The 9,279-nt window shown below is 62.0% G+C and overlaps 2 protein-coding genes across 5 annotated transcripts; both read right to left on the bottom strand.

Annotated features, from left to right (window-relative positions):
• Positions 1–2,539: 2,539 nt before the first annotated feature.
• On the bottom strand, positions 2,540–3,895 carry S100A6 (S100 calcium binding protein A6). Of its 2 annotated transcripts, XM_051856097.2 has the most exons (3): positions 3,739–3,895; positions 3,099–3,255; positions 2,540–2,774 (listed from the first exon to the last, which is right to left on the bottom strand). In XM_051856097.2, exons 2-3 carry the CDS (start codon positions 3,234–3,236, stop codon positions 2,640–2,642), a joined length of 273 nt encoding a protein of 90 aa, XP_051712057.1. In that variant the 5' UTR covers positions 3,237–3,255; positions 3,739–3,895; the 3' UTR covers positions 2,540–2,639. The 2 variants fall into 2 exon arrangements, with proteins under 2 accessions (XP_051712057.1, NP_001182671.1); NM_001195742.1 differs by lacking the exon at positions 3,739–3,895.
• A 963-nt stretch (positions 3,896–4,858) lies between these two features.
• S100A5 (S100 calcium binding protein A5) lies at positions 4,859–8,489 on the bottom strand. Of its 3 annotated transcripts, none has more exons than XM_051858223.2 (3): positions 8,351–8,489; positions 6,770–6,925; positions 4,859–5,110 (listed from the first exon to the last, which is right to left on the bottom strand). In XM_051858223.2, the coding sequence occupies exons 2-3, from the start codon at positions 6,905–6,907 to the stop codon at positions 4,967–4,969; spliced, it is 282 nt and encodes a 93-aa protein (XP_051714183.1). In that variant the 5' UTR covers positions 6,908–6,925; positions 8,351–8,489; the 3' UTR covers positions 4,859–4,966. The 3 variants fall into 3 exon arrangements, with proteins under 3 accessions (XP_051714183.1, XP_008262633.1, XP_017201358.1); XM_008264411.4 differs by having other exon boundaries at positions 8,330–8,463; XM_017345869.3 differs by lacking the exon at positions 8,351–8,489 and adding an exon at positions 7,904–8,036.
• Between the last annotated feature and the right edge of the window lie 790 nt (positions 8,490–9,279).

Genomic DNA, 9,279 nt, shown 5'->3' with positions numbered 1-9,279 from the left:
GGCCCAAGCACTTGGGCCATCTTCTGCTTTCCCAGGCCATTAGCAGGGAGCTGGATCCCGTGTGGAGCAGCCAGGACTCAAATAGAGTCCAGATGGGATGCTGGTGTGAAGGCGGAGTCTTAGCCCACTGCCACAGCGGCTACCACCCCCTCCCCCGCAGCTCCTTCTTAACTGACAGTTCACCTGGGTGCAGGCTCTGACTTCCCTGTGACTCAGCCTTCTCACTGGTTGGTAGTACATACTACATGGAATTCTGCCTGTGACGAGAGAAAATGGATCAGATATGTCTTATAAAAATAAGATGCCGGGCTGGCGCCGTGGCACTGCAGCCTAAGCCGCCATCTGCAGCGCCAGCAGTCCCGTACCAGGGCACCAGGGTGAGTCCCGGCTTCGCTGCTCCAGATCCAGCCGCCTAAGGCAGCAGACGGCCTCAGTGCTTGGGCTCCTGCCACTCCCTCTGGGAGACCTGGAAGGGGCCCCAGGCTTCTATCTGCCTTTCAAATAAATAAAAAATAATAAATAAAATAAAACGCAGCATAAATGAAAATGGTGGTGTTCTATTTCACGTTTGCTTGGCAGAGAGCAGAGGTATAGCCCCTGACTCAGTCCTAAGCTCCTGTTACCTGGGCCCGCCCCAGCTTACAGAACCAGCTGTGTGGCTGCTGTTTAGCTTCTGGGGCATCCGGGTAACTAGACTGCAGAGTTAACCTCAGCTATGCAGAAGGGGAGGGCAGGGGGCGCAGCGCCACCCTCACAGACCACAGCTGGTCACCCCCTTCCCCTCCAAGCCCAGATCGCGCTCAGAAGGTTCAGTTCCGACTTGAGTCAATTAGAGCAATAAAACAGCCGGTGTGCACCTGGCCACCCCACGCCTTGAGGGCCGCACCCTTGGATTCCATGGTTAAGTCTGCTTCCTTGCCCTCCCCTCCAAACGCACACATTGTACACACAGTGTACCCCGAAAACAAACGATTCGCTGTTTGCTCTTCGTTGCTTTATTCTTCGACGTCCACGCTCCTGCTTCCCCCGCACTTCTGTGCAGACACAGAGGCAAAGCCTGTGCACTCAGCAGGGAGACGGTGCGCCTTTCTTTTCTCCCAGCTCTGGGCAGAGCCCCCAGGAAATAACGAGACTAGGGCCTGGTCCCCGCACCGAAACAGCTCCCGGGCCCTCGCCTACGGCTGCGGTGCTCAGCTTTCCTCCCCCTGTTGGACTTGCTCTTGGCAAGCGCGTCTCAGATGAAGTCGATTCCTGGGAGCCACAAGATGCCCCCCGACCCTGACATCCCCTGGGCGCCCGGGCAGAGGCTGCGGCCCCGACCCGATTCTCCCCCGCAGCGTCCCGCGCTCTGCCCACGCGAGGGCGCTGGCTCCGCGCGCCGCTGGGCAGCGGCAGGCACCGGGCGGGCGGAGCGGTACTTTTCCAGAGGGAAGCTGAGGCCTGGTCGCGGCGGTGCAGCGGGGAGCCTGGGTCCCGGGTCGCACCCCGAGGCCCAGCCGGGTGACTCCCAGTCCCTGCAGCTCAGGAGCGGCACCCAGAGGGGCCGAGGCTCCGGAAGGTGTGGCTGCCCGCTGTTTGCCAGGCCACACCCAATGGGAAAAGAAGACAACTTAATTCCACCCCGTTGGGCCCCGGGGACTGGGGGCGGCGAGTCGGAGAGAAGGAGCCCCGGAGCGGCTGGCACGGGCCCGCACCGGCAGGGGAGCCACGCTGCGAGGCGGAGCTCGCCCCCTCCCGCACCCCGCCAGCTGGCAAAGCGAACGCGGCGGCGCACCGCGGATGGGTAGCCCTCCGCCTTCTTGGAAGGGGCCAGAGGCGGGGCTTGGCTCCCGAGAACTAACCGGGTGATTCATTCTGCTAGGGACCGGCTGGGTCAATATTGACTGAAGGCCTGGAAGCTGCGTTCGGCCCAGCCCCAGCGACCCCCACCGGCCCTATTTGGTTTTGTTGGGGTTTTGTTACTTTTTGTATTCCTATTTGTTTGTTCTTTTCGCCCCGCCCCGTTTGGGCGCACCCTCTGATCCACGTTTCCATGGTGCTGCCAGCTCCTCCGACCACCACCCCCAACTAAGAGCTCTCCGCACCCGGGACACGGGCAGCCACAGTCACCCCAGTCACACTGTGGCCTCCATGATCGTGGAAAGGTCAAGCCTGGCTCGGACAGCCGAGGCTCTCGGTGGAGAGAAAGTGAATGGGCCCCACCCAGGGCCCGGCCAGCCCCTCCTCTCTCCTGGTACCGGGAGCACTTCCGGGAGCCCGAGAGGCTCTCTGTCCCACTTGGGAGGACCTCAGCCATCACAGCCCAGCCCAGCCCTGGCTCCCTCTCCTCCAAGCTCATCCCAGAGCCTTTCCTGAAGATGGCTTTGCCCAAAGGCCCCCTAGGAGCGAGCAGCAGCCTTGGGTGGGGGTGGGGGGCTCCTCGGGCCTGGCGGGTGCAGGAGTCACTCTCAGAGGCTGACCGTGCACAAGGGCTTCTGCCAGCTGGTGCATCACCAGGCCCAGGAGGGGTCAGAAATCACTGGGAAGCCAGGACACAGGGTAGGTTAACAAAAAAAAAATATATTTATCTTACAATCACCCACACTGGGTGTGACCCAGACAGGCCCCTGAGGGGTGCCTCCACCTTCCCCAGTCTGTCTTCAGCCCTTGAGAGCTTCATTGTAGATCATGGCCAAGGCCCCCAGGAAGGTGATGTATTCCTGGAAGTTCACCTCCTGGTCCTTATTGCGGTCCAGGTCGTCCATCAGCTTGACAATCTCAGCATCCTGCAGCTTCTAAGGAGGCAGAGGGGACACGCCGCTCAGTGGTGAAGAGGACCCCCACTCGCTACCTTCCCGGGCGGCCCTCAAGGGTTCCCTGCCCACTTATCACCAGGGACAGCATCCACCCGACTCCTAGGCTCCTCACTCAGTGGCGTGAATACCAGGCTGAGAGCACCCCCTGCCCCGCCCCCGCAGGAGAGTGGGACCAAGGCTCAGTGAAGCATATGGACCAGGACCCTGGGATGTGGTTATGTGGGAGTCAGGTGCACCTGACACACCTTCGGAACCCTGTTCCTACCAGGTGCCAATGGGCGGGGCCTGGGGACAGCTACTCACCGAGCCGATGGTGAGCTCCTTTTGGATTAGTTCCTTCAGTTCCTTCTTGCTCAGGGTGTGCTTGTCACCCTCCTTGCCAGAGTACTTGTGGAAGATGCCGATCAGGAGGCCAATGGCCTGGTCCAGGGGGCTTGCCATGGTTTCAGCTGGGCTGGGACTGGCAGCAGAGGGGCTGGTCAGTGCCAGGGCGGCAGACTCTGCACTCCCCACGCTGCCTGCCCCAACACCCAGCCTTGGCCACTTGGGGTAGCATTAGGGGAAGGGGGTGAGGAGAGGCCGACCTGGACCAGGGAGCAGGTGCCCCCAGGTGAGGAATTGTGAATTACCTCCAGGGCATCCAGGGGAGGCCGCAGAGTGTGGCTGGGCTAGGATGGAGGGCGGCAGCACACACGGCCTCTGGCACAGCCGGCCAGGCCACACACCGCGGTAGTGACACGCCCGGGACACACCCTCCCGCGCCCCGAGAGCACTCTACAGGGAGCCAGGGGATGCCTTAGCCCGGGGCCTGGCTGGCGTGGTCCAGACGCTCCTGCCCGGGAGCTCCACAGACAGACGCGCCCGGTACGGACGTAAACGCCTACCGCCCGCGGGCCAGGGCAGGGAAAAGGTCCCGGGGCCGCCCAGGGGAGGGAGGACTCACGGTACTGCAGGCTGCGCGGCGCGGAGGGAACGGTCAGGACCTGGGCTGGGCCGCGGCCGGGCGGCCTTATAGCGGCTGGCGTCGGGGAGGCCGGCGGGGCGGGACCCACCGCACGGCCCACGGCCCGCCCCGAGCCCCACCCTGCGCCCGGACTTGCACAACCCGCCCCCGCCCACCCCCCCACCACGGCTCCTCCCGCCTCCTGCTCCGAGTTGGGACCGATAGCCGGATACGTTGGGGAAGTACGGGGGGCCTAGTGGGGACCACTGCAAGCGGTGATGGGGGCGTTTCCCTAATTTTTGTAGCTCGACGTGCTTTTCGTGACACGTGACACGGCGTGGGGGAGGGGAGAGGAGGAAGAGGAAGAAGCCCCTGGTCAGTCCTGCATCTTCCTTAGCCACCTAAGCACCAAAGCATGAAGATGTCCCCGGAGGCAGGGTCCCCGGCGGGGAGGGTCGAAGGTGGGGAATCTCACAGCATGCAGGTGCCCCCCCCCCCCCAAGATGTGTACAGCTCCGGCCCCGCCTGGAGGAAGAAGGCTGAGCGGCTGGTGATCTGCAGATGCAATGTTTAAAACACCCATTCCCCTTTCCCCCACCAACAGCGAATCCCTTCCCCCACTGCCAGGAATGGCGCTGGAGCCTCTGCCAGTTACTGTGCCCACACGCGGGAGCCAAGCCCAGGAAGCATCATTAGTTATTCACACTCCAGTGGAAAGTTTCCAGATTACCTCCAGAGAGAAGATTTTGACAGGGAGAGGGAAGAGAAAAAAGCGGGAGCCCCCAAGACCAATTTGCGGAGTGGAGGTGCTGGGGGGACATGGAGGGCAGCGAAGGGCTGGCCTGGAGGCCACACTGCCCCGGGTGAGACCACCACTGGGAGCCACATCCACAACCCTGCACCCTGGCTCCCGGGACCCTTCCCCTTAGCTCGTCATGCATCTGGGCAGACGCCTGGCCCAACTCCCCCATCTCCCGCGAAGCAGGGGAGTCAGCACAAAGCTCCAGGACATCAGCACTGGAGGACAGGAAGTGGGGTGGGACCCCAGGTCCCTCACACCCACGGGCTGTCTCAGGACCTCCCTCTCCCACCAAGGTGCACAAGACGCCTTCAAAACACCTGGCAGGGAAAATCTTTATTTCCTGTGTGGGAGGAAGTGCACAGTAAGGGGCCAAGGGGGCCTGTCAGGGGGCAGGAGCCAACGGTGCGGGCAGAGGGGAGCCCCGGGTCACTTGCTGTCCTCCAGGAAGAAGTCATTGTAGGCCATGCACAGCGTGCTCAGGAACACCGAGTACTCCTTGAAATCGATCTCCTGGTCGCTGTTCTTGTCCAGGCTCCTCATCAGGTGGTCGATGCTGTTCTCCTTCATCTTCTGCAAGGGCCCAGGGGCAGGAACAGCTCACCTGCGGGCCCTCCCCCACCAGTGCCCCCCCACCCCTCCCCAGCAGCCTGAGGGTGATGTCGAGCTCTGTGCCACCACCGTGTAAGTCTGGACCCAGCCCACACCTAGCAGAGCCTGGCACTAGTAACTTACACGGGAAAATGAGACTCGCCTCCCTTTCCCCCCAACACCTTCCCGCATCCTAAGTAATAATGACCCAGATGTTACACCAGAACCTAGCAAAGCTGGCTGGGGAGGCAGACATTTGGCGTGGTGGTCAGGCTGTCGGTTGGGACACCCCATCCCATATCCGAGCATCTGGGTGCAAGTTCCCAGCTCTGCTCCCAATTCCAGATTCCTCTTAATGTGGGCCCTCTGACTCAGCAGGTGATGGACGGCTCAGGCGGCTGGGTCCCCCCTGCACTGAGCCCCCTGCTGCTGCTGGGCATCTGGGGAGTGCATGGAGGATGGGAGCTCTCTGTGTCTCTCTACCTCTCAAATTAAGAAACAAAAAGAAAATAATAACATGTGGCACTGCACTTCATCTGAGTCTCTGATTTACTCTGCAGGGCCAGCCAGAAAGGATTCAGGCCATTTATCTCCCCTGAGAAGGGGGCGTGGGCTGCGAGAAGCCAGTGTGCATGGCTCCCCTACCAGGAGAGCCGAGGCCCAGCCTGGTGCCTGGCCCTAATCCAGCTCCCCCCATGCCCTCCTGGCCTGGCTCTACCAGCAGGAGACAGGCAGGGCCCTTGGGGCAGAACAGGAGGGAAACTCAGACACGCAGATCCCGCCCTCAGGTGCAGGTTTTCAGAGGAGACGGATGCTGGGACCTAGGAGATGGAAACTGCCTCTCTGTGACGTGATCCTGGTCCCCATTCTGGGCTCCTATTATAGGCAAGACTTCCCCTGGGCTTGTGTCCCAGTGTAATTAACCCCTGCTGGAGCCACAGCCCCTCCCTCTGGCCTCATTAACTCCAGGATGCATTCGTCGGCAGGAAGGGCAGAGAGCAGGCCTGGGGACACCCTCCCCTGCTTCACCCTCTGCCTGGGAGGCCCGCCTGGGTTCATGGTGATGGCCACGGCCCTCGAGCTGACTGTCCAAGGGCAAAGTCTGGGTGAGACCCGGGCCTGGCCTGGGGTCCAGCATAGCCTCTCAGCGGCTGGGTGTCACTGCACAAGTCCCTTTGCTCACCTGTGAAAGGACAGAATGCCTTCCTTCCTGGGCTTTCTGTCAGTCAGTTCCCTCTCCCCATCTCCACCTGTCGGTTCTGCCCCCTTCCCACCCACGTTCACAGATTAACCTTGTGGTTCGTGCGCCAGGGCAGTCTGAGAGCCCTGGCTGTGCGGGCACGGGGACAAGAAGCAGGAGGGGTCCCTGCCCCTGAGCGGTGCACAGCAGAGCCCTGGACCCCTTGGTCCCCTGAGATCCCTCGCATGGGTTCTGCCACTACTGCAAGAGCCTGGCCCTGCCACGGAAGGCTCTAACCCTCACAGAGTCTCAGATCCACCCCCAGGCTCAGCCTCCTCCTTCCCAGGGAAACCTTGGCCGGGCCCCCAGCACGGGGTCTAGGGCTCTCTTGGCCCAAGATGGCCACACTCGTCCTTCTGTTGTGAGGGCATTGGGGTGGGGGTGAGGGAAGCGTCTCCTACCTCCCCAAGATGCAGCTCCTCCTTGATCAGCTCCTTCAGTTCCTTCCTGCTCAGGGTCAGTTTGCTGCCCTCTCTCCCCGAATACTTGTGGAAAGTGGTGACCATCGTGGTCAGAGCCTTTTCCAGAGGGGTCTCCATCACGATGCAGCTCTAGAGCTGAGAGAGGGGAGGATCACGTTCCTCGGGGGGCCGGAGCTCCCCGCTGCCAGCACCGCCCACCTCCAAGGCCCCTCGCTCAAAGGTCCAGGGGCTGGAACCCAGGACAAGACCGCAGCCCACCCAGCAGAGGACCTGTGCTGTGAGACCAGCCAGCCCCCAAAGGAGACAGCAGCCTCTCCTGCTTAGGATTTGTTAACAGGGGACGGAGGGAGGACAAGGCGATGCCAAAACATCAAAGAACAGTGCCCCTCCAGCCTGGGCACTGGTTCACCAGAGGCAGCTCCCACCTTAGTCACCCTCCTTGGCCCGGGCGCATGAATCTCCTGATCTCAAGGAGTGCCTGTTGTAAAAGTGGGGGACAGGGCAAAGAGAGAGTCCAGGGCCAGAGGCTGGGGCTGCAGCGGGGAGATAAGATCCCCAAGAGGAAGCAGAAGGGAGGCGATTGGATTTGCCTGGCTAGGCTGAGAACTGCACACCTGCAGACTGGCCAGGGGCTGGGGACGGATCACCCTGAGACCCCGAGCCATCAGGACAGCCACCTCCACAGAGGGAGCAGGCTGCTGGAGCCCACGTGACTCAAGCTTGAAAACCACTTCCCTCCCCCAGGGAGGAAGATGGCAACACCCGGACTTCAGCCGCAGGTGAGTCCCACAGAGAGTCCTCAGCTGGGGGGAAGAAGTCTCCAGCCCTCCCCTCCAGCCCAAATCCCACCCTGCCATTCTTGAACTACGTCTGCTGTTCATCTCCCATCACCCAGAAACCTCAGCTTCTCCCACCTCGAGGAGACCCAGCCAGGACCACCGTGGAAGGGTGAGGGCCTCGAGGAGCCTGCAGGAGCATCCTGGCTGGGTCCGACCCCAGCTCCACCTTGGAGCCATTTTCCCAGGAGATGCCGTTCCAGAGACTTCCCTGTCCTCCCTGAGCACCCCAGGGGCCAGGCCTTCCTTGCAGAGGTCACCACGGCTTGTCACCCACCGGCTAGTCACTCGGCGCGGCCAGCAGAGCTGGGCAGGGAGAGAAGGAAGGGCCCACCCAGGAGAGCACCAGCCCAGAAACTCCGCTCAAAGCAGATGCAGCCTCCCACTCCCTGCTCTCGCTTTATTCCTTGTTCCCAGCCCCCAGGAGCCCAGGGGATAGAAAGGGCCAATGAGAAGGGGTCAGGGACATCTGGAGGCCCTGGTCAGAATCTCCAGGGATGGGCCAGGAGAAACCCCTCTGCCAATTTCCCTTTCCTTGTTTACAAACAGGGGTGTGGGGCACACTGAGTTCACCTGCTCACACTCCACTCTCAACCAAAAAGCAGAATTCACAGTCTGACTGAACCACAGGAAGCCTAGAGCCACACACCGGATGTGCCCCATGTCCCCCGGCCACTCTCCTCTTGGAGACCTTCCCACCCACCTCAAGAGCAGAGAAGACCACCTGGAGGCGGGGATCCCCGGAGGAAGATATTTCCTTGTCAAGGGCAAGGTCATCCATCAGCCAGTGTGGTTTTTACAAAGCTTTAAATAAATGGTTGTCTCATGGGGACTTGCTGGAGTCTTGACACTGACGGCTGAGAACTAGGAACTAAGGAGGGGAGGTAGACACGCGGGGACCCCAGGATGGGATGGAGCTGGGGCTTGGGTTCAGGGCGCAGTCATGGATGGGGTGGGGTCGTATCCTGGGGGACACTCAGGTGTTGCTCTGAGGGTGAGTGCCCACTATGGCTGAAGCCCCGGCGCTCCCGCTGGCGAGGTCGGTCGCTAGGCAGCAGGAGTTTCCGAAGAGAGAGCCGCGAGGGAGGCTGCCCCGGGAGGACCGCGCGGAGGCGGGCGGTGGCCAGGCTGGGAGGAGGAGAGCCAAGGTCCTACCCAGGTCGCTGCAGTCCCACTGGGGTGGGGGAAACATATGAGTCACCGCCCCCTCCCCTGAAACTTGAGGGGAAAGCTCAGTGGGATGAGAGGAAAGGGGGACCAAACCCCCGGGCCTCGGGGCCTGACACCCACTCGCTTCAGGTACAGCCTCAGTCAGCCCCAGACTCTAAGCCGAGGCAGCATTGGGTCCCCTCTTCTCAAGTCCGGCCTTTTGTCTTTGCCCCAGCCCCACCCCCACTCCTCGTTTCCCGCTCCAGGGGCCTGGGGGCAGGGATCGCGGGTCGGAGAGCCCCAGCGACAACCCGGGCGCTGGAGGCTGCGCGCTGCCCCTGCATCCTGCCCCCGCTGATCCGGGCCGACCCGGGACAGGCCAGGATGAACCCGCCCCTGTGGTGTGAAGCCAATGAGCTAGAAGGGGAGGCAGGACAGGCGTAGGCTGCAAATGTTGGGGCTGAGCGCTAGCCCCCTCCCCCTGCTGCTCTGGCTTGGCTACTC

Source organism: Oryctolagus cuniculus, chromosome 7 (genome assembly GCF_964237555.1).
Source record: "Oryctolagus cuniculus chromosome 7, mOryCun1.1, whole genome shotgun sequence".
Lineage (NCBI taxonomy): Eukaryota > Metazoa > Chordata > Mammalia > Lagomorpha > Leporidae > Oryctolagus > Oryctolagus cuniculus.
Note: the sequence above shows the minus strand (reverse complement) of the source record. Positions and strands in the feature narration are given on the sequence as shown.